General features: G+C 38.0%; 1 protein-coding gene across 1 annotated transcript in view; it reads left to right on the forward strand.

The window, feature by feature from the left end:
- LOC128652409 (cadherin EGF LAG seven-pass G-type receptor 2-like) overlaps positions 1–25,824 on the forward strand; it is a 307,753-nt gene that overhangs the window by 10,506 nt on the left and 271,423 nt on the right. Inside the window, exon 2 of the mRNA XM_053705347.1 lies at positions 21,782–22,053. Coding sequence (XP_053561322.1) covers positions 21,782–22,053 — 272 coding nt within the window. The remainder of the gene's footprint in view (positions 1–21,781; positions 22,054–25,824) is intronic.

A 25,824-nucleotide genomic window follows, 5' to 3' on the forward strand; every position in this document is an offset into this window, starting at 1 on the left:
AAGTGATGGTATGGCCCCCACTGAGCCCTGATCTCAATATCACCCAGTCTGTTTGGGATTACATGAAGTGACAAAAACAACTGAAGTTGCCTAAATTCCCATTAAGAACCATAGGGTTAGTTCTCCATGATGTTTGAACAACCTACTTGCCGAGTTCCTTAAAAAAACAGCGTGCAAGTGTACCTAGAAGAATTACATTGATTTTGAAGCCAAAGGGTGGTCAAACTAAATATCGATTTGATTTAGATTGTTCACACTTTGCATTTTATTAACTGATAAAAAAAATCTATCTAAATCTATTATTTGATTTATAAATATAAAATTTACCTTTTTTTTAAAAAAAAAAAAAAAAAGCATTCTTACTTCAGGACATATATATATATTGTAAAGACAATTGTGCTTTCTTTTTTTATATCACCTGCAAGTTATAGTCTTTCAAATCAGTGATTAAACAGGTTAAAAACTGTGATCATTTACTGGGAAACTGCGGAGAAGACTTCTTATTAGATCAAATGTTAAAGGGACACTGTACCCAAAAATGTTCTTTCGTGATTCAGATTGAGCATGAAATTTTAAGCAACTTTCTAATTTACTCCTATTATCAAATTTTCTTCATTCTCTTGGTATCTTTATTTGAAATGCAAGAATGTAAGTTTAGATGCCGGCCCATTTTTGGTGAACAACCTGGGTTGTCCTTGCTGATTGGTGGATAAATTCATCCACCAATAAAAATGTGCTGTCCAGAGTACTGAAACCAAAAAAAAGCTTAGATGCCTTCTTTTTCAAATAATGATAGCAAGAGAACGAAGAAAAATTAATAATAGGAGTAAATTAGAAAGTTGCTTAAAATTGCATGCTCCTTCTGAATTACAAAAGACAAAATTTGGGTTCAGTGTCCCTTTAATATTTAATTTGGGGTTAATGAAAATGAAATGAGAAGTAAAAAAAAAAAAAAAGACTTGATTGTACCTGTATTTATCAGTATAAAAACAAAAAAGCTGGGGGTGAGGGAGAGAGTCTAGACCAATTGAGAGGGGATTCCTAAAGCCCCTTTGAATGAAATCTACTACTCCTGTGCTTGCCCAAGTACATTATCTTACTGATTTCTTTGACAATGTAGCTCAATTAATAAACTGCAGGGGATCCATAGATGTTGTGTATGTAGGCTTTAGAAAAGTGTTTGACACTGTCCCACACAACAAACATATTGCCTTGGAGTATATGCTAAGATTGTTAAGTGGATAGAATGCTGGCTTAAAGGGACAGTGCACACCAATTTTGATATAACTGTAATAGACAGTACTATAAAAAAAGAATATGCACAAATACTGATCCAAAAATCCAGTATAAAACCTTTTAAAAACGTACTAAGCAGCTCCCAGTTTAGCACTGTTGATGAGGTTAGGCTGGGACATTCACTGAAAGGGGCTGGAAAAACAAGATGCGCAGATACCACCCCTCCCCCAATTCCCTAAGTAAAAGACAGATCCAGGAGGAGGCTGTAAATGCATGTATACATCTGACATTGTGGGGACTTGGTTAAGAGTCTGAAAATCATCACAATGTTATTAAAAAAAAAAAATCAAAACTATACATTGTTACAAAAATACTCCCAGATGGGCTATATAAATGGATAATCTACAAAACATTTATGCAAAGAAAAATCTAGCATACAGTGTCCCTTTAAGGATAAAAGCAGAGGGTTTCAATTAATGGAGTACATTCAAATGAGGGGTCATTTACTAGTTGTGTACCTAAGGGTCAGTTCTTGGACCTGTTTAGTTTAACATGCTCCTTAGTGATATTCAAGGTTGGCTCCAGGGGAAGAATTATTCGTTTGCTGATGGTACAAAAATTTGTAACGAGGTTGATGTTCCAGGAGGAGTTGATCAAATGAGCAGTGATATTTAACCTCTTAAGGACCGGGCATTTCAGACAAAAACTTCCCAAAAGACCAGAGCATTTTTGCCATCACTACATTTAAACAGAAATAGAGCCTTTTTCTTTTCTTTTTTTTATATACCTATCAAAACTATATTTATTTTTTTAGTAGACAACCCAAACTATTGATCTAGGCCCATTTTGGTATATTTCATGCCCCATTTCACCGTCAAATGCGATCAAATAAAAATAAATTGTTCACTTTTTCACAAACTTTAGGTTTCTCAGTGAAATTATTTCCATACAGCTTGTGCAATCATGACCCAAATGGTTATAAAAGCTTCTCTGGGATCCCCTTTGTTCAGACTTAGCAGACATATATGGCTTTGCCATTGCTTTTTGGTAATTAGAAGATTGTAGCTGCGCACCACACGTTTATTCCCAGCAGTGAAGGGGTTAATAAGGTAGCTTGCAAGGATAATTTTAGCTTTAGTGTAGACATTACCCTCCCACCTGAAACTTCCCACCCCTGATCCCTACCTGACCACTCTCAAACAGCTCTCTTCCCTCCCCCACCCCCCCAATGGTCACCCCCATCTTAAAGGGACACTGAACCAAAACAATTTCTTTCGTGATTCAGATAGAGCATGCAATTTTAAAAAACGTTCTAATTTACTCCTATTATCAAATTTTCTTCGTTCTCTTGCTTTCTTTATTTGAAAAAACTGTCCGTATGAAAATATAAATGCTTTTTTTCTTTCAATTTTAATAAAATATATATTTTTTTCTATTATATTGGTGGCCCCCCTCATTACCCTCCCCCCTCCTGATCACTTTCCCACCCTCTTATCCCCTTTCCACTAAAGGAGTCCCCTCTCCCTCCTTCCGACTCACTGCCCTGTAATCCATTTTTCCCCATAGCGTAGCAGTCTCCCGCCCCCCTCCAGCGATGGGACGCCCACCGCCTCCCTCCTTGACCTTCCACCCATCAACGATCAGCACCACCGATGTTCTATGCAGAGAGGGCCACTCATGGGGCATGCAGCAATAGTGCAATCTCGCTACTTTTAGAGAAACTGTTTGCAGAGTGAATCCCAGTACAGCAGCATCGTACAGGGTACAATGCTGGTCCTTAAGGGCATAATGACCAGCGTCGTACAGGGTATGGCGCTGGTCATTAAGGGGTTAAAAAAATAGAGGACTGGGCAAATAAATGGGTGTCTAAAATTGTATATTACCAAGAGCAAAATTTTGCACATAGGATCCAAAAACCCAAGGCCAATTATAGTCTCAATGGTACATTACCGACTGTAACTAAAGAGGAACAGGATTTGTGAATTATTTCAGATGATTTTAAATTCTGTACACAATGCAGCAGTGCAGCCTGTAAGGCCAGTCAAAATACTTGGTTGCATTGGGAGAGCTATTGGTAGCAGAAATAGCAAGGTTCTTATGCCACTTTACAGATTATTAGTTAGGCCTCATCTGGAATACTGTGTACAGTTCTGGAGACCAAATCTTCAGAAAGATATAAATAAACTACAAACTGTCCAAAGGAGGGCTACTAAAATGGTACACATTTAAAACATACAAAGAAAAACTCTATGATCTAAATATGTATAGATTAGAGGAGAGAAGGGGAAGAGGTGACATGAAAGAAACCTTCAAATATATAAAGAGACATAATAAAGTGGAAGCTGAAAGCATTTTACACAAAATAAGAGATAACAAAACAAGGGGTCACAATCTTTAACTAGAGGGTAGCAGATTCAGGAGAAATGTGAGGAAGAATTTTTTTTTTATAGAAATGGTGGTGGATTCATGGAATAAACTTCCAATAGAGGTGGTAAAACCTCAATCATTAATAATACTATGGCGGATTGGATGTGGGACATAAACACATGAATAGTCAGACCTCCTGTACGTCATTACAAACTAAAGGGCTGATTAGCCAGGCTTAAATAACTCCTGTCCGACTTTCCTGTCCCTTCCTGCATCAAATCTTTTGGTGACAAAACGGTAGGAACAAGCAAACAATAGATTTGGTAAAGCAATCGTATGTTCTTCATCAGTTTCATCCTATAATGTATTTGTCTGCTCATATAGTGGAAGAATCATTGAACTGGCATACATTCGGGCAAATGCAAATCTCTAGGTCATGGTATTAGTGATTTGCATATTCTTAAGGTGAAACTGGTAGGTTTCTGGAAATTTAACATTGGGAAACACGTTTTACTTTCAACTTGTAATTTGAGAGCACAGATACTCACAGTTTACTTGTGGTATCTGGCCCTTTTTTATTTCAGAACCTGGGTTATGTTTGCTTATTGGTGGCTAAATGTAACCACCAATAAGCAAGCATAGGAGCTGGCCCATTTTTGGTTCAGAACCTGGGTTATGCTTGCTTATTAGTGGCTAAATGTCAGCCACTAATAAGCTAGCACTGTCCGTGGTGCTGAACCTAAAATGGGCTCCTAAGCTTTAAATTCCTTCTTTTTTTAATAAAGATAGCAAGAGAAGTAAAATTGATAATAGGAGTAAATTATAAAGTTGAGCGCAAATATTTTACATTAATGATTCACTGGTAGACCAGGACATAACTTTTTCCATAACCATTTCATTATCATATGAAATAATGTCCATAACGATGTTTTTATTCTGTTAAATACACACAATGGACAAATATATAATATTGAAGAGCAGTCCAGGAATGAATGACCTAATTTATTAAATTTTTTCTACATATATGAATATAAATGTTAATATAGCTATATATATATATATATATATATATATATATATATATATATATATATATATATATATATATATATATATATATATATATATATATATAATTTATCACCAACTAGGTAAACAAAAAAAACCTTTAATGAAATATTTGGAAAATAGCTTTTAACAGATATATTTAAGAAGGTATGAATGGACAAGTTTGCAGTCACCACCAACAATGCAGCATTTTGTGGCAAAACAATATATGTATAAAAACAAGAGGGGGGTAAATCTCTCAATCTTGTTTTTTAAGGTGTCGCTAGAATAATGTTACATAATTCTGCACATGGTACGTTTGCTGTCCCTTTTACAGAAAAAAAAAGAAAAGAAAAAAAGAATAGAAAAAAGGGGTTTGTAGGTACTGGCAGACAGCTGCCAGTACCTAAGATGGCGGCAATAGAGGGGGGAGGGTTAGAGAGCTGTTTGAGGGGGGGATCAGGGACAGAGGGATAGGGGCAAAGGGATAGGGACAGAGGGATAGGGGCAGGGATAGAGGGATGGGGACAGAGAGATTGGGGAAGAGGGATAGGGGCAGAGGGATAGGAAAAGGGATAGAGGGATAAAGGGATAGGGACAGATGAATAGGGATAGAGGGATAGGGACAGAGATAGGGACAGGGATACAGAGACAGAGGGATATGTATAGAGGGACAGAGGAATAGGGAGAGAGGGATAGGGAGAGAGGGATAGGGACAGAGGGATAGGGGTAGATGGACTTTACTTTTAAAAAATAGACTGTCCTCTGGGCAGGCTTATCGCCTAGTATTAATATACTTTATAAGTGACATTTAAACCTCTAAATTTCTGCCAATTTCTAAGCCATAACAGACAGCCTCTTATCACATGCTTTTCACAACAAGAGACTGCTAATCCAAGTGGGCCATATCGATAATGTGCTCTCTCCTGTGGAATTTTGCATAACACTGCACTAATTGGCTAAAATGTAAGTCAACAGATAATAAATAGCCATATGAACGGGGGCTGTCAAAAGATGCTTAGATACAAGGTAATCACAGAGGTTAAACACATATTAATATAACCATGTTGGCTGTGCAAAACTGGGGAATGGGTAATAAAGGGATTATCTATCTTTTTGAACAATAGCAATGTTGGAGTTGACTGTCCATTTAAGTGATGACTATGTGTGAAATATTCAGACTATAGCTCCTATTTATCAAGGTCTGTCGGACCTGATTCGACAGTGCTGATCAGATCCGCCAGACCTCGCTGAATACGGCGAGCAATTTAGCATTGCACCAGCAGCTCACGAGAGCTGCTGGTTCAACGCCGCCCCCTGCAGACTCCCGGCCAGTAGGCTGCCAGCAGGGGGGTGTCAATCAACCCGATCGTATTCAATCGGGTTGATTTCCGGCGATGTCTGTCCGCCTGCTCAGAGCAGGCGGACAGGTTATGGAGCAGCGGTCTTTGTGACTGCTACTTCATAACTGCTGTTTCTGGCGAGTCTGCAGGCTCGCCAGAAACACGGGGCATCAAGCTCCTTTCGGAGCTTGATAAATATGCAGGCTATATGTCACATTGTCTGGTAAGCATCTTGGTATAAGTAGAAATATTTTAAATTATTTTACTTTGTAACCACTTATGTAACATATATGAAACTTGCTGTGTGAACTGATGTTGTAAGGTAACCTATAAATTCATGGTTATTTATAAAAGAGGATCAGACTTATTGGATTGTGGTAAAATCATTTTTATATTATTCTGCCTCCTTTGTTTCAATTGGACATAAAATGTAAATATCTTATAAAAATCAGGTAGCAGGTAAAAAGTGATGTTATGCTGCTTCTCATGCAACATTGAGGTTATAGGTCTTCTAGTCTGGCAGCTATATTATTTTTTTGTTATTTTAAAATCTTATCCTTAAAGGTATACTAAACCCAAGTTTTTTTCTTTAATGATTCAGACAGAGCATGCAATGTTAAGCAAATTTCTAATATACTCCTATTGTCAATTGTTCTTTGTTCTCTTGCTATCTTGATTTAAAAAGCAGGAATGTAAAGCTTAGGAGCCGGCCATTTTTTAGTTCAGAACCTGGGTTATGTTTGTTTATTGGTGGCTAAATGTAGCCACCCATAAGCAAGCATAGGAGCCTGCCCATTTTTGGTTCAGAACCTGGGTTATGTTTGTTTATTGGTGGCTAAATGTAGCCACCAATAAGCAAGCATAGGAGCCAGACCATTTTTGGTTCAGAACCTGGGTTATGCTTGCTTATTAGTGGCTAAATGTCAGCCACCAATAAGCAAGCACTGTCCATAGTGCTGAACCTAAAATGGGCCGGCTCTTAAGCTTTAAATTCCTTCTTTTTTAATAAAGATAGCAAAAGAATGAAGTAAAATTGATAATAGGAGTAAATTAGAAAGTTGTCAAAAACTTCATGCTTTATCTAAATCATGAAAGAAAAAATTGGGTTTATTATCCCTTTAACTTTTTTGGATAATATGAAACTTGCTGAGAAGTTTGTGCAAAAAATCTTTGAAAATCTTTGAATTGTGGAGGTCTATGGCTAGCTTTAGTATGTGCATTATAAAAGTCAAATACTACACTGTGTAGCAGCCATGCTGTAATCTATGCACAGTTTAAAAAATAATAATCTCCGAGACATATGTAAAACTTTCTGTATATAGTTGTTACGATTTTACATTTTATAGTTGTTCAAGAAAAGGAGACCCAATGTGGTTTGGAAGCCGTTTGGCTCTGATTGAAAACGTCTAATGATGTTTTTCATTTAAAGAGATGCTAAACCCAAATTTTTTATTTAATGATTCAGCTAGAGCATGCAATTTTAAGCAACTTTCTAATCTACTCCTATTATCAATTTTAATTTGTTCTCTTGCTATCTTTATTTAAAAAGCAGGAATGTAAAGCTTAGGAGCCAGACCTTTTTTGGTTGAGAACCTGGGTTATGCTTATTGGTGGCTAAATGTAGCCACCAATAAGCAATCACTATCCAGTTTGCTAAACTTAAAATGGGCCAGCTCCTAAGTGAGGTTTTTAAAAAAAAAAAAAAAAAAAAAAAAAAGTTAACATTTTATTTCAAAGTCAGTACTGGCAGACAGCTGCCAGTATCCAAAATGGTGGTGAATAGTTAGTGGGGGAAGGGTTAGAGAGCTCTTTGGGGGGGGATCAGGGAGGTTGGGGGCTAAGGGGGATCCTACACAGCAGAGTATGATTTTTAAAAATAAAACAATTTTTTATTTTATTTTAGTACTTAAGATGGCGGGGACAATTGTGGGAGAGGGAAGAGAGCTGTTTGGGAGGGATCAGGGGGTGGGATGTGTCAGGTGGGAGGCTGATCTCTACACTAAAGCTAAAATTAACTCTTCAAGCTCCCTACAAGCTACCTAATTAACCCTGTCACTGCTGGGCATAATACAAGTATGGTGCGCAGCGGCATTTAGCGGCCTTCTAATTACCAAAAAGCAATTCCAAAGCCATATATGTCTGCTATTTCAGAATAAAAGGGAGCCCAGAGAAGCATTTACATCTATTTGTGCCATAATTGCACAAGTTGTTTGTAAATAATTTCAGTGAAAAACCCAAAGTTAGTGAAAAAGTTAACAATTTTTTTATTTGATCGCATTTGGCGGTGAAATGGTGGCATGAAATATATCAAAATGGGCCTAGATCAATACTTTGGGTTGTCTACTACACTACCCTAAAGCTAAAATTAACCCTAGAAGCTTCCTACAAGCTACCTAATTAACCCCTTCACTGCTGGGCCTAATACAAACGTGGTGCGCAGCGGCATTTAGCAGCCTTCTAATCAGGGCTGCCACTAGAAATTTTGGGGCCCCTGACTTAACCATTGAGCAGGCCCCCCCCCCGCCCTTTGACATGTGCAATTTTTGACCAAGTGACTAAAACGTATATGCACTTTATTCTTAAGTGTCTATTTAAACTTGGAAATGTTGTAAAGGTAGTAACATACACACACACAGACACACTCATACACTAAAACACACACACTCACACATAAGGATTCACATATAGACACTCTAGCAGACACGCAAAGAAACACACTTAGACACAGACACCCAAACAGACACTCGGCACTTGTTTACATTGACCTGAAAAGTAGTGAGGTAAACTACAATTTTGTAAAGAATAGAGATTTAGAAAACAAAATATGGAGTTCTGATTATCTTTTTGTAAAGGAAGATGCCAACTAAATGATGACAACAGCATGCAGTGGCTGAAAGGAAGGGCCCTGAACTGCCTAAACAATAATTTAAAGGTTAAACGGTGGATTGGTGACTTCTGGAAAGGTCTTGTTAGTCTCCAAGTCTTTAGAAAGATGTGAATAATCAGTAGTAAGGTCAAAATGTCCTAAAAAGGAACCGACAATGGACACACACACACACAAACTTGCACATACACCCAAGGAAACACTGACAGAGACAGCCTCAGAAAACACACAAAGACATATACACACGCACACAGAGACACACAAAGACATACACACACAGAGAGACAACCACATAAGACACAGAAAGACATACATACACACACCCTCAATGAGACATCCACAGAAAACACACAAAGACATACACACTCCCACACAGAGACACCCACAGAAAACACACACCCTCACAGAGACATCCACAGAAAGCACAGACATACATACATACACACACACCCTCACAGAGACATCCACAGAAAACACAGACATACACACCCACCCTCACAGAGGCATCCAGAGAAAATACACAAAGACAAACATACACACACCCTCAGAGACACCCATAGAAAATGCACAAAGACATACACACCCACCCTCACAAAGAGACCCACAGAAAAAAAAATACAAACACACTCATAGGGACACAAACCAAAGCACAAAGACATAAACACAGACACCCACAGAAACACTCACAGGAGGAAGCATTTATGCACCTTGCATCCCCTAAATCAACAGTGTGTGACATGCATGATAAAAAAATTGCAGAAATTAAGAGATCACTTTTTAAAGAATCATATTTGTAAATGTGCAAAAAAAAAATAATTCTGTGAATTCAAAATTGTAATTTAATGATCTGGTTAGATGGCTAGATGAAGAAAAGTACTTTTAAAAGGTTGACATATGTTTGTTTGTTTTTTCCCTGTTTTCCCCAACCAAGAGCACCACTTCAAATATAGTGTACAAATGTTCCCATCTGTCAGCTGTACTTATGGATTTTGAAAATGCTGTACTCTATATGGTCTTGGTGGAACCATAAGCTGTGGTACTCAAACCATTAGATCTGGTTAAATGCAGGATTTAGGCTTGTTGGTATGTATTTCAAAATTAAGTCAGCTGTGTAAACTGAACAGTTTTAAGTTAACCTGTCTCATTTCAAACACTGAGCAATCTTAGTCTGAGAGTATAACATTTTATTCAGATGTAAAAATCTTAGATAAAATGCCTCCTTGCATCTGGAAAGTCCTTGCATAAAGGGGCAGTAAACTGGAATGTAATATATATATATATATATATATATATATATATATATATATATATATATATATATATATATATATATATATATATATGCATATCTGCCAAAAGGGCACCTACCATTTGTGTATTGAGGAGGAAACATTTCTGCATGGTATTAAATATAGAATTTCTACTGCATTGTCAAATAATCATAAATACACTGCTGCTAAAAAAATGTGTTTTTATGGACCCCTGGCCCCACCATAAAATCGGATTGTAACTGAAGTTACAATCTGAAATTGCACAAAGAAATAAAAAACATTTGCTAAGTAAATCCTACCTCCTCTGCAAATTAAAGTGATCTGCCGTCTGACTCAGGCACACACTGTACAAACAAAGTGCCAAGTCTGTCTCACACTGTGCATAGTGGTTTAGTGCACACTCAAAAATCCTCTCAAATGCTAATACTTTACTTTTTGTAATAATATTTCCCATGCTTAATTAGCACTCTGCTGTAGTATCCACTGGTGGCTGCAAAAATTTTAATTTTTTTTTTTTTTTTTTTTTAGTTCTTGTCTCATGGGGCCCCCCTGGCCCATTGGGCCCCTGACAGGAGTCACCCCTGTCACCCCCTGATGGTGGCCCTGCTTCTACTTAAAAAGTAGTGCAACAGCCATAAATATCTGCTATTTCTGAACAAAGGGGATCCCAGAGAAGCATTTACCATAATTGCACAAGCTGTTTGTAAATCATTTCAGTGAGAAACCTAAGTTTGTGAAAAAGTGAAATGGTGGCATGAAATATACCAAAATGGGCCTAAATCAATACTTTGGGTTGTCTACTAAAAAAAATATATACATTTCATTGGGTATTCATGGAACAAGTAAACATTGGGTATTTCTAAACTCAGGACAAAATTTAGAAACTATTTAGCATGGGTGTTTTTTGGTGATTAATGATGTGCAACAGATTTTGGGGTCAAAGTTTGAAAAAGTGTTTTTTTCAATTTTTTCATCATATTTTATAAAAAAAATGTATAGTAAATTATAAGATATGATGAAAATAATGGTATCTTTAGAAAGTCAATTTAATGGTGAGAAAAAAACGGTATATAATATGTGTGGTTACAGTAAATGAGTAAGAGGAAAATTACATCTAAACACAAACACCGCAGAAATGTAAAAATAGCCCTGGTCCTTAAGGGAAAGAAATTGAAAAATGGCCTTGTCCTTAAGGGGTTAATATGTGTTCAACAACATCTCCTGAGTACAGTGATACCACCCATGAATAGGTTTGTTGGGTTCTCAGGGAGCTAAAAGGCCTTATTTTTAGAGGGCGCATTCCAGTTTTTCAACTTGGAATTTTCACATCAGTCATCATGCACCCATGTCCTATTTGGGACATTTCTGAAGCCGGCCAATGTAATTGACCCCCATCAAACCATATATTTTTGAAAAGTAGACACCCTAGTGTATTTGAAATGCTGGTATTTTAACACTTTCCATGCACTAATTCAGCCACCAGTCTTTGTCAAACTTTTGGGTAGTCATTTTTCTGTGTTATTTTTCACACACATTGTACTTTAGGCATGGATTCTCAGTTTCTGATATGTGTTACTGACAAAAACCACCTCAATATGTGTTCAAAAACATCTGAGTACAGTGATACCACCCATGAATAGGTTTGTTGGGTTCTCAGGGGGCTAAAAGGCCTTATTTTTAGGGGGCGCATTCCAGTTTTCCAACTTGGAATTTTCACATCTGTCATTATGCACCCATGTCCTATTTGGGACATTTCTGAAGCCGGCCAATGTAATTTACCCCCATCAAACCATATATTTGTGAAAAGTAGACACCCTAGAGTATTTGAAATGCTGGTATTTTAACACTTTCCATGCACTAATTCAACCACCAGTCTTTATCAAACTAGTGGGAAGTCATTTTTTTGTGTTATTTTTCACACACGTATTTAGACATGGATTCTCAGCTCCTGTTATGTGTTACTGCCAAAGAAGACCCCAATATGTGTTCACCAACATCTCCTGAGTATAGAGATACCACCTATGCATAGGTTTGTTGGCTTGTTTGGGGGGGGGGTGCAATGCCAAACATCTGACATGTGTTTGTGATTTTTTTTTCTCACATTTAACATATTTTCTTTGCCTATTGTCTTTTTGGGGGCCTTTTTACATACCCCAATTTATTTGCTTGCCATGAATGTGCATATATTTGAAAAGTTGACACCCCAAGGTATTGTATATGGAGTGCTTTGATGCCTTTGATGAAACCATTTTAGCCCAAAAAAATTGGATAAAGTGTATGGTGGTAATTTTTTAATTTTACACACACATTGCTTTTTGACTATGATTTAGGAGAGCTTGTTGTAAGTTATTGCAAGAAAACCTTCCAGGTTGTTTTCTGCAAGACCTCCTGAGTACACCTATGCTTCACATGCATAGGTTTGCCAGGATTTTGGGAAGGTTTAGTTACAATTGTATGACTTGTAATTTGAGTAGAAAGTGAGAGTATTTCAGGCCTATCTTACATTTGGGGCCTATTGCATACCCCAGTTTTATTTATTTCCATGAAAGTGTATATTAAAGTGTATTTATTTGAAATGTTGACATCCCAAGGTATGGTATATGGATTGCTTTGATGCCTTTGATGCAACCGTTTTAGCCCAAAAAATTGGAGAAAGTGTATGGTGGTAATTTTTAAATTTTCATTTTTACACACACATTGCATTTTGACTATTATTTACGAGAGCTTGTTGTAAGTTATTGCAAGAAAACACTCCAGATTGTTTTCTGCAAGACCCCCTGAGTACACCCATGCCCACTATGCATAGGTTTGACAGGGGTTTTGGTAAAATACAGCACCAATTTTAGAACTTATAAAAAATAGAATAGTGAATTGTAAAAATCTGGCACAGTAAAAGTAAAAAACAAAAACAAACAAACTCAGTAACAGTAAACGTAACCAACCCCCCCCAAAAAAAAACACAACGGCAAATAAAAAATAAATAAAAAATTTACCGGTGTGTGATACCGCTTGAAGCAGTCCCCAATGCAGAGTCCAGGCTGTCCAGGACAGTAAAAGGTGGTGTCCCTTCTCTGCCCCCTCTTGGTACAGACTCTGCATTTCTTCTGAGGATTCTGCTTCACCACAGTAGAGGGGTTTTGAAAATAAAAAAATAAAATGAGCAGCCCCAACTCTGCTCTCCCATCACCACCCGGGGAGCAGGTGCATCTTGGTACAAAATCCCCAAAATGATCTGGAGCTGAAACTGTAAAAAAGTCAGTTTCATTCCGGGGTTTGCTTTTTTGAACAATCTGCATTAAGTAAATTGCAACCTTTTTGTACCATGCCGTTGTCCTCCGCATAATTAGGTAGGGCTGCGTGGCTTCCTTATGCTCTCAGCTCTGCCATGTACAGAGACCTCCACAGTCCTTTCATTGTGGATGGTGGTAAGAAGGTACACATCCATCTTTCTCTGTACTTAAAGGGACAGTCTAGTATAAATTAAACTTTCATTATTCAGATATGACTTTTAATTGTAATCAACTTTCCAATTTACTTTTATCATCAAATTAGCTTTTTTCTCTTGGTATTCTTAGTTTAAACTAAACATAGATAGGCTCATATGCTAATTTCTAAGCGTTTGAGGGCTGCCTCTTATCACATGCTTTTTAAATCTCTTTTCAACACAAAGAGACAGAAAGTACACGTGGGCCATATAGATAACACTGTGTTCAGGCACAGGGGGTTATTTAAGATTTAGCACAAAACAATGCTACATTTAAGACAATAGATCAGCGGTTGCCAACCTTTTTTCTCTCCCGTACCCCTTGATTAGGCTTTTCATTTATGAGTACCCCCTCTCTTCGTTACCCACACCCATCCCTCAAAATAAAGGAAGCACTTTTTTTTATAGGGGAGGTAAGCTATATCTGAATGGCATACGACTGTACGTGTATCAACAGGATTAAAGCTCAGATCTCATTCTCAGAAGGAGCCCTGCTGTGTGGCTGGCGCCCCTGGCAGCTGCCTGGTTGCCCCTAAACACGGCCCTCGGGGGGAGTCAAAGCGTAATGATCAGAAAAATAAATATTTTAATTTGTGAGATCAGATCAATATAAACCACCCAGCCACTATGGACGTTTTTAGTTGGAAGTGAAGCAATCTGACTCAAGCAAGCACTAGCATTAGTACTTTACTTACCAGCACTGACTATAACTTATTTGGGGATGCAGACCCACCTCGCCTGTGTGACTCGCAACCTCCACAGCTCTACCACACGTGTCTACGCAGCTATGCTGCTGCAGTGCTGTTTCTAACTGCGCACTCACAGTCAACATTTTGTGCACGGGGGTGGGTGAAGCAGGAGGCTAAGCTGTCTAGGGGTGATCATTAATATGTGGACCGGAGTCATCCACACCTGGTCCACATATTTCAGGGGCAGGGGCTCCCATATGCCTATATGCCAGGCCAGGACTTCACTTGTCACTTTCCGGCTGAACGCTCCTTCCTTCCACAGTTCCATGATGGTTATTAGTTGATGACCCATTGAGAGTGCCCCCCTGACCCTCCCCCCGGATCTTCCGCCATTACCAACAATATTTTTGAGTACCCCCAACTGGTCTGCCAAGTACCCCCAGGGGTACACGTACCACAGGTTGGGAACCGCTGCAATAGATAATAAACAGTCATAGTCATGTGATCAGGGGGCTGGAAGAAGGTTCCTACATACAAGGTAATCACAGAGGTAAAAAGTACATTAATATAACTGTGTTGGTTATGCAAAACTGAGGAATGGGTAATAAAGGGATTGTCTATCTTTTAAAACAATAACAATTATATGGTAGACTGTCCTTTTAAGTGCCAACAGCTCCTCTTGGCACAGAGCTGAGGTCTCCCCCCTTTGTAGCCAGGTGCGTGCAAGTTGTCCTGAGAAACCTGCGCTGTTCTTTTTAATTGTACTGCAAGCTACTGTATCAAAGCAATACAGTAGCTTGAAAAAAAGGACACTTGTATAAAAATTATCTAAATACAAGTGGTACCCTTTGTTCCTTAGGGGTAATATCAGGTCCCAGACAATCTTGCCAGTGGTTCCCATATGTTCTGGGCAACCTGGATGGTCAAGGTGGCTCATACACCCGGAAGGCCTGAATATACCCAGTCTCACTCTCACAGCGGTTATACAACTTAAGGAATATACTGCTTGAATCCCAGCCTTCCCTTTATAATTAATCAGGGATTCATCCACACATATATTCCTTCTAGGTGTATAAGCCTCTGAAAACCTGGCAGCAAAGTGGGTAATCAGGGGGCTGATTTTATACAGCCTGTCAAACTGGGGATGCTCCCTAGGGGGGCACAGGCTGTTGTCGCCGAAGTGCATGAAATGTAGAATCATTTCATACCTCTTCCTCGACATACACTGGGAGAAAATGGGGGTAGAGCATATAGGGTTACTGTTCCAGTAGGAGTGGATGGAGGGTTTCTTTATTATGCCCATCAGCATAGTCAATGCCCAGAATTTGGCACATTGATGGGGGGCCATTGCTGCTTTGCCAAATATGAGTCAGGCTTTGCAGCATGGAACTGATGGGCATATAAATTAGTTTGGGCGACAATGTTCCCCAATACATCATCGCCCAGAAAAACCTCCATAAACTGTTGGGGGCTAAATCCTGCCACATCCATATTGATGCCAGGATTTGCTGTGAAGGATGGGATATCTGGCATCTGGTGATGAGGCATTACCCACCCTTCAGTAGCAATGGCAGCTGGAGCAACACTTCTCCTTCTCGCAGGGGGGCTAGCAGGGGGGTAACAGTCATAGATACATCACTATCAGTTGAGACTGTATCTAATGATGTATCTGAGCATATGGCAGGGTCAAAATTGGGGTCTGAGTCTGACATAGAGGCGCCTGACTCTGACGGAAGGATGGCATATGCCTCTTCAGCACTATATGTTCTCTGTGACATGATTTATTTTTATCTGTCACAGAGAAAAAAAATTACTAAAAAAAATCAACACAAAATTTAAATTTAAATTAACTAAATGGCTCTGAAAAGGGCCTTTGGGTCTCGCATAAAAATGACTAAAAAAAAAGATTAACCCCTAAGAAATGCACAGAGCAAAAAAAGTGCTTTTGTGCAAGAGCCAGTGATTTATAGTGATCACAGGCAAGCTAGGGGTTAATTACTAAAAATATCAACACACAATTTAAATTTAAATTAACTGAATGGCTCTGGAAAGAGCCTTTGGGTCTCACAAAAAATTAAAAAAAAAAAAATTAACCCCTAAAAAAATGCACAGAGCAAAAAAGTGCTTTTGTGCAAGAGCCAGTGATTTCTGATTTGTAGTGATCACTGGCAAACTAGGGGTTAATGGCTCTGAAAAGAACCTTTTGGGTCTCACAATTTTCAAACTAATATAAGTGACTAAATCTCTCTCTCAACACAGATTTCTCTCTCTCCCCCACAAAAACACAAGTGAGGAGAGGGAGGGAGATCCACACTGATCAGTGTCAATATTTACCAATATTGACATGATCAGATAAATGGGATTTTTTTATTATTATAAATTAAATTATAGAGCAAGCTCAGATTGGATGACCCCAGCCTGCCCCTATGATGAGGTAGGCTAGGGAGACCCCCAGAAGCCCCATGATGCACTGGGCATCACCATTTTTAAAGCCACATGGGGAAGGGGGGAGGGGGGCTATATGGGACTATTTTATTCAACAATAAATATATATATATATATATATATATATAAAACATTTTATATATGTGATTTTACTAAGTGCCTCGACCCACCAAGGCACTTAACACACTTACAGAGCATCAGAAGCCTGCCCGATGGCTTCTGATGCACTGCTTGACTGCTGGGCTCCACGTGGAGTCAAACAGGAAGTGATCGCTCCGTGGGAGTGATCAAAATGGAGACCAGCAGTCAGGAACAGTATTGCAGGATGCCTCATCATCGAGGCATCTCTGCCATACTGTATGAGCGGCTTCCTGCATTTAGATTTACCAGATTACCCTCTCCCTCCATCCATTATACTTTATGTTCTATAGTGTAGCGGTCCCACCCGCTCCTACCCCTGCCCCTGTGCGCACTCCCGTCCCTGGCCCCATGCACGCGCCTGCGTGTGCTCCTGGCTCCCCTGCACACAATCCAGTCCCCCTCTGACATATCCCCCAGCGATGGGCCACCCACCCACCTCCCTGCTGCTGCTCCCACCCACCAACGATTGGCACCATCGCTGTCCGATCGCTTCCACCGATTGAAACCCCGGAGGACGTGTCAGGCACGGCCTTGGTCCTTAAGAGTATTTTTTTTGTAGGACGTGCCTGACACGTCCTCGGTCACAAAGGGGTTAAGCATGAAATTAAATTGACTTAGTGAAAATGCTTCATATTTGTCCATTTATTGACAACTATGGTAAACTTTACTGTGTGTATTTTGGAGATTTAAAGTTTTGTGATTTAGATTAAAGCATGCAAATATTAAAAAAAAACTTTCCAATAGTCTTCCATTATCATTATTATTGTTTTTATATGCATACTTTCTGAGGCTCCAGGTCCCACTGAGCATGTGCAAAAGTACACATATTGTGATATATTTATATTTAATGATATTATTAACTGTTGATATATCTTTATATCCATTACCAGATCTGTGTAGGTCAATAATCATCTTTCTCCTTTTAGATGAAATCTCCTTAATCTTACCCATAGTGATGGATTAGGGCATTTTACATTTGTGCAACCTTATATTCATACCCCAGTCAAACAGAGGGCTAGATTACAAGTGGCATTCTAAGCGAAGCGCGAGTTGTGATATCAATATCGCAACCGCTTTAACTTTAGCACGGAATTCCAAGTTGAAAGTAAACGCGACCGTCTAAGTGCAAACTTAATTTGGGTTCTGCAGATTTGTGCAACTGGAGATCTCGCGTTAAGGCTAAGAAGTTTAAAAAATGTGCACTAAACCTGGCATTAAAGGGACACTGAACCCAAATTTTTTCTTTCATGATTCAGATAGAGCATGTAATTTTAAGCAACTTTCTAATTTACTCCTATAATCAAATTTTCTTCATTCTCTTGGTATCTTTATTTGAAATGCAAGTATGGAAGTTTAGATACCTGCCCATTTTTTGTGAGTAACCTGGGTTATTCTTGCTGATTGGTGGATAAATTCATTCACCAATTAAAAAGTGCTGTCCAGAGGTCTAAACCAAAAAAGAAGCTTAGATGCCTTTTTCAAATAAAGATAGCAAGTGAACAAAGAAAAATTGATAATAGGAGTAAATTAGAAAGTTGCCTAAAATTGCATGCTCTATCTGAATCACGAAAGAAAAAAATTGGGTTCAATGTTCCTTTTAATACATTAAAAAATACAGTTACACTTATATAAACACAATCTGATAAAAAAAAAATATTCAAATAAATATTAATTTCATTTTTTATTATAAGGGTTCAACGGTATATGTATAGGGGTCGAGAAATTTGTTTAAAATTTATGAGCCAGTAAGAATATTTAGATGCCAGACCTACTTTTTGAGGCCAGACAGTGGTATTTGTAAAGAGATGTATGGAGAATAATCCAAAAACTTAGGAAGCCAGGGGTAAAATTCTAGGAACCAGTGGCTCCCTGGCTCCTGGGTTTGTTGAGCTCTGGGCTATCATTCATATATTTCCTTGCAATATCTTTAAAAACAGTCTAAACTGTTTTTGACTGTTTTTAAAGATAATGCAATAAAGGAAATGTTTAAGCACATGCGAGTGCCCTCAACCTGCATTCTGAAATATATACAGTATATGTGTGTGTATATATATATATATATATATATATATATATATATATATATATATAAATTCAGTATATTTTTAAAGAGAAAAATATTAACATAGCAGAGCTATATGAGCGTACTATGTATAAAGTAGGGGAATACAGCACTCAGCACAAAATACTCCTGATTGATCTGATATGCAGATTAAAGGCTGAAACATTTGTATCCAGACACAAAAACAACTGACACACCTTGGTTAACTCAAAAAGCCATGATATTTATTACTTTCAATAAAACAAAGCAAGCATGCATGCAAATGTCACAACACATATAGAGCCCCACTGCAGTGGATAGACTAACCACAGTATGTATGTTAGTACAAATACTGTTAGATATAGCATGAGCTATGAAATGACAGAGATACATTGATATGCAACAGTATGAGGATTATGCCAACAAGTAGTGACTGAGAACACCGATAGATTCATATATCTATTGTGAAAGTCCTGATGAAAAGACTTGATGTAATATGATTCCTTAGAGTCTCTAAGTCACTGATAAGGCATTAAACACAACTGGTAGGAACTGACATTATCGAGGTAAGAACGTCCTCAAACATCAGTTAACCAGATATCTCCAATCTCAGAAATTTTCAGCTCGTTTTCCTTAAGCGCCACATGTAATTGTAACAAATGCATACGACCTTGTTTGTTGCAGCGTGATCCGGGTATGCTAGGCAAATAGGCATTCAGGTAAGTGGACCGGGACTCCTCCTCTGACGTCCTTTCAATCCCAACAGGTAGCGGTCTGTATCTTTGCTCGAAAGAACACAGGTCAGACTTGAAGCTCCGTTTATGGGTAAAGCTGATTTTCTTACGCCTCTGCCAAGAACTTTTCTGGCTCCTTTCGAATATGCACCCGCCAAGCTTTACAGGTGCTATACTTCTGCTGCTTCAGAGTGATTAGGTCAACGCGCGTTTCGCCCCACAATGCTGTGCGGTCGGGGCCTCGTCAGGACTATCAATCAAGGATAGAACTTGCTGCTTTTATTGATTGCTCACCTGCCAGTATAGAGAGGTGTGTTTATGCCAGCCAATCATCTTTGTTGAATGTATGACACCTTATTTTAAGAAAAACTGTTTGTTTATTTCCCCTCTCAACCACTTTGATATTTACCTATAAAAAACCATCAGGCACAAGGTTGATATGGATAAAGATACAATGTTATATCCATGGCGGTTAAGCATAGTTAGAAGCAAGTTAAAAAGGAAACAAAAAATCACAGCATTTAAAAGAAAACCGAAGTGTGCAGAGCTTGAAGCAAACTATGTCAAAATGACACATAAGAAAAAACTAACTATTTTCTTCTGTATCTAGACAAAAAGTCTAGAGTAAATTAATGGACAAACTATACAAAGTGTTGATTTAAAAATAACAAATTGTTTGAAATATTCCTTAATTTAAAGGATACAATTGTTACAACATATGACGCTTAAATCATATGGATTGACTGAGATGCAGCTTATGAATTAAGGAATTCCTTTTCACCTTAAAAATCCGTTAGTTTATATTTATATAGATGGTAAAGGTTGTTGATAAAATTTGAAGAGGTAAGTTATATATTTAACTATATAGTACTATCTACATTCGCTAGAAAAACTGTTTTAATTTAAGAAGGATCCATATTCAATTCTCTCATTCAGGCCAAGAGGGGACACTGTCTGAAGCACATATGTCCATCTTGCTTCTTTTTTGAGTAGACATGCATTGTTATCCCCACCTCTACCATTCATAATCCCATGATCAATTGCTACAAACTTTAAGGAGGAAGTATTACTATTGTGGACATCTTTAAAATGTCGTGCTACACTAGTGTCCCTCTCATAAAGGATATCATCCCGGTGCTCCTGTATCCTGTCCTTAAACATGCGTTTGGTTTTACCTACATAGAACAGGGGACAGGAGCAACTCAGGAGATATATTACACCAACGGTGTTACAATTAGAGAAGCATCTAATGTCAAAATGTTTCCTAGTATATGTATATATATATATATATATATATATATATATATATATATATATATATATATGTATATACTTAGTAGAGGGTAAATCCGCACTCACTGGATTTTCAAAGGCAAACAGTAGTTTCTTTTAAAAATAAAAAGAGAGAAGCGCTCAACCTGGGAACGAACAATGGTAACTAGCCACAGAACAAGATGTTATGCTATTGTTCGTTCCCAGGTTGAGCGCTTCTCTCTTTTTATTTAAGTAGTTTCTTTTAGTGTACACAAAAATAAACTACTGTTTGCCTTTGAAAAATACAGTAGTTTATTTTTGTGTACACTAAAAGAATCTACTGTTTGCCTTTGAAAATCCAATGAGTGCGGATTTATTGTCTACAAAGTGAATACAGACGTTTGCATCTTGACACCCTGGTATCTGCATATGAGACATTTGAGTGCAGACTCCCACAACTACTATTACTCTTTCTCTCTCTCTCTCTTTGCAAATATACATATACTGTATACATGTATGTGTATAGAGAGAGAGAGAATGAATGAAAGAAAATTAATTATTGTACAGAAAATTTAAAAAATCTAGGTAATTATCCCCATACAATAATACTACGTCTTTTACTTTTTTGAAGTGGAGAATTTAATCTCATGCTTTTATCTCCACTATATATATTCAATCTCCCCCCATTTATTTAACTAGTTGGCTATTTTTCATATTTGCCTGTTTAAATATTAATAATATTCTTGTATAATTTAACCTCTTTTTTTGTCCTTTTCTCCTACTTTTTTGGTCTTATTTAACATACACTTTACACACTCTATTTTGGTGTCAATTTCTTTCTACAGATGGCATACATAGTGTCACTGCACGGTGTACCCTTCAGGTGGTTATCATTACAGATGAAATGCTTTCTCACAGCATCACATTGCGTCTAGAAGGGGTTTCTCAGCAACGCTTCCTCTCCCCTCTTCTGTCACTCTTCATTCGAGCAGTGGCTCAGGTGATCTCTATACCATCTCCTGGTGTGGTTGTTTTCAGCATACGGGAGGACTCAGAGGAACTTGCGACAAAAATTGGGACTCCCTTAGATGGACAGATACTGAATGTCAGCCTTTCGGTAAGTTGAATTTAATGAAATAAAAACAAAAGATTTTCATCTTAAGAGTATGACCAAGCGTGTACTTGTCTATCTATAATATAGGTACACTAATCGATATATAGTTTAAAACACAGAGAAACATAGGGTAATTTCCAGAATTTAGGCAGTCATGATCATTATTGCCTATATTCTAGAAATACTTTCTTGAGCATAATTACTTTGAAGGAAATTACTATAGCCAGAGACAGGACATTGCTATAGGGGGCGACTTGCGCCCTCGTACGCCAACCTTTTTTGGGATTGGTGGAAACGCACAACTGTCTATGGAGATAGTAATACCTATGTGGATTCCATATACCTTTATAAAAGATTTATCGATGATTTGATTTTGAATTCTGGAGAAAAAGAGGCAGAAAACTTTGTAAGTTATTTAAACAAGTTTGGTGTCTCCTTTACAAATGAGTGGAATAAGACAAAAATCCACTTTTTAGATATTACATTATCAAGTAGTGAGAATGCAGAAGAGGTTGATACTTGTTTATATCGGAAACCAATTTCCGGAAACACAATATTATATGCCTCAAGTAATCACCCCAGGCATGTCTTTAGAGGGGTAGCCAAGGGACCATTTATAAGGGTAAAACGCAACTGCTCTCATCCTGAAGGTTATGATAAGGAAAATAAAGTTCTAAAGAAAAGACTGGCAGAGAGAGGCTACCCAAAGACAGTGGTTAACAAAGCATTTTCTGAAGTTGAAGTTATGGAAAGGGATACTTTGTTAAAGAAGAGAAAAAGAGAGAGGGTAAAGGATGTTTGCCCAACCTTTGTTATACAGTACTCCAATCAATAGAAGGATATTTGTCAAGTAGTCAAAAATATCTCCCAGTTTTAAATGGGGATGATACTTTGAAAAACAGAATTAGCAAGGCTTGTAAATTTGTATACCAGTTTTCCTCTCATTCTACAGGAGAGTCATTTGACATAAAATGATGTATTAATTATACCTCAAAATGTGTAATCTATGTGATAGAATGTCTACTTTGTAAGGGTCAATACGTTGGTATAACCACAAGATTATTATTTTATTATTATTATTGGTTATTTGTAGAGCACCAACCGATTCTGCAGCACTAAAGAGACATATAATCTCAATTAAGAGAACATCTCTCATACATTGCAAATAATAATGAATGTTCAGCATTGTCAAAACACTTTATTCATAAACAAACAAAATGTAAGCTATTTCTCCTGGTCAGTTATTGAGCAAGTTAAAAGTCTACCTAGAGGTGGTTATACATTTAGAACATTATGTAGACAAGAAGTTTATTGGATACATAAGTTGAAGACATAGATCCCACTAGGTTATAATGCACATTATGAACTATTGGGAATAACTTATTTATTTACAGACAACTTTGGTTAACAAATCTGCTGTTAGTGTAACTATAACAGCAGTGTCGCTAGATGTGTCCAGTGTCAGGGCTATACATAACTTTGTAGTATATACAGTATCTCACAAAAGTAAGTACACCCCTCACATTTTTGTAAATATTTTATTATATCTTTTCATGCAACAAGGACTCTTTGCTACAATGTAAAGTAGTGAGTTTACAGCCTGTATAACAGTGTAAGCCATGAACGTCTAAAACCATTGGCAACAAAAGTAACTACACCCCTAAGTGGAAATGTCCAAATTGGGCCCAATTAGCCATTTTCCCTCCCTGTGTCATGTGACTCGTTAGTGTTATAAGGTTTCAGGTGTAAATGTGGAGCAGGTGTGTTAAATTTGGTGTTATCGCTCTCACACTGGTCACTGGAAGTTCAACATGGCACCTCATGGCAAAGAAGATGGCAAAAAAAAGAGTTGATGCTCTACATAAAGATGGCCTAGGCTATAAGAAGATTGCCAAGACCCTGAAACTGAGCTGCAGCACGGTGGGCAAGACCATACAGCGGTTTCACAGGACAGGTTCCACTCAGAACAGGCCTTGCCATGGTCGACCAAAGAAGTTAAGTGTGCATGCTCAGTGTCATATCCAGAGGTTGTCTTTGGGAAATAGACATATGAGTGCTGCCAGCATTGCTGCAGAGGTTGGTGGGGGGTCAGCCTGTCAGTGCTCAGAGCATACGCTGCACACTGCATCAAATTGGTCTGCATGGCTATTGTCCCAGAAGGAAGCCTCTTCTAAAGATGATGCACAAGAAAGCCTGCAAACAGTTTGCTTAAGACAAGCAGACTAAGGACATGGATTACTAGAACCATGTCCTGTGGTCTGATGAGACCAAGATAAACTTATTTTATTCAGATGGTTTCAAGCGTGTGTGGCGGCAACCAGGTGAGGAAGTGTGTCTTGCCTACAATCAAGCATGGTGGTGGGACTGTCATGGTCTGGGCCTGCATGAGTGCTGCCGGCACTGGGGAGCTACAGTTCATTGAGGGAACCATGAATGCCACTGTGTACTGTACTGTGACATACTGAAGCAGAGCATGATCCCCTCCCTTCGGAGACTAGGCCGCAGGGCAGTATTCCAACATGATAACAATCTCAAAGACGACCACTGCCTTGCAAAAGAAGCTGAGGGTAAAGGTGATGGACTGGCCAAGCATATCTCCAGACCTAAACCCAAATGAGCATCTGTGGGGCATCCTCAAACTCAAACGGAAGGTGGGGGAGCGCAAGGTCCAGCTCCATGATGTCGTCATGGAGGAGTGAAAAAGGACTCCAGTGGCAACCTGTGAAGCTCTGGTGAACTCTATGCCCAAGAGGGTTAAGGCAGTGCTGGAAAATAATTGTGGCCACAAAAAATATTGACACTTTGGGCTCAATTTGGACATTTCCACTTAGGGGTGTACTTACTTTTGTTGCCAAAGGTTTAGACATTAATGGCTGTGTGTCGAGTTATTTTGAGGGGACAGCAAATTTACACTGTTATACAGGCTGTCACTCACTACTTTACATTGTAGCAAAGTGTCATTTCTTCAGTGTTGCCACATGAAAAGATATAATAAAATATTTACAAAAATGTGAGGGGTGTACTCACTTTTGTGAGATACTGTAGATATAGGGATAATAAGGCCCAAAAGAAAAATCTGGATTCACATTATAATGTGTATCATACTGGCTGTTTAAATATTAAAAAATGTGAATAAGAAATTAACTGACTAAAAGCTTGTGTGTTAGAAATGTTTAAAAATATTTATGTAGATGCTGCAGTAGATAGTTACTTGCAACTTGTGTATATATAACTGTAATGCTTAGTAACGATAAGGTTAAAAGTGGGCATTTTTGTATCGGCCAATTAGAAGGCATTTTAAATATTGTGTGTGAAATAAGGTCCACGCCAAAATGCATATGACTATGTTAGCTTACTTTTTCTATGGAAATACCATGTTTTTAAATTGATAGAATAAAAGGTTGTTTTTATATTTTTCTAATATCCATGGATGTACTCTTCTTATAATATAGTTACATATTAACATAGTAGATGAGATTGAAAGGGGACAAAACGCCTAGAAAGTTTGACTTTAACAAATTCTCTTTTATACATATTATTATAAATAAACATGCATAATAAGCAGTAATGCCATTAAAATACCTCCCTGTTTAACACATTTAAAGGGACAGTCTACTCCAGAATTTGTATTGTTTAAAAAGAAAGATAATCCCTTTATTACCAATTCCCCAGTTTTGTATAACCAACATGGTTATATTAATATACTTTTTACCTCTGTGATTACCTTGTATATAAACCTTTGCAGACTGCCTCCTTATTTCAGTTATTTTGACA

Source organism: Bombina bombina, chromosome 3, assembly GCF_027579735.1.
Source record: "Bombina bombina isolate aBomBom1 chromosome 3, aBomBom1.pri, whole genome shotgun sequence".
NCBI lineage: Eukaryota > Metazoa > Chordata > Amphibia > Anura > Bombinatoridae > Bombina > Bombina bombina.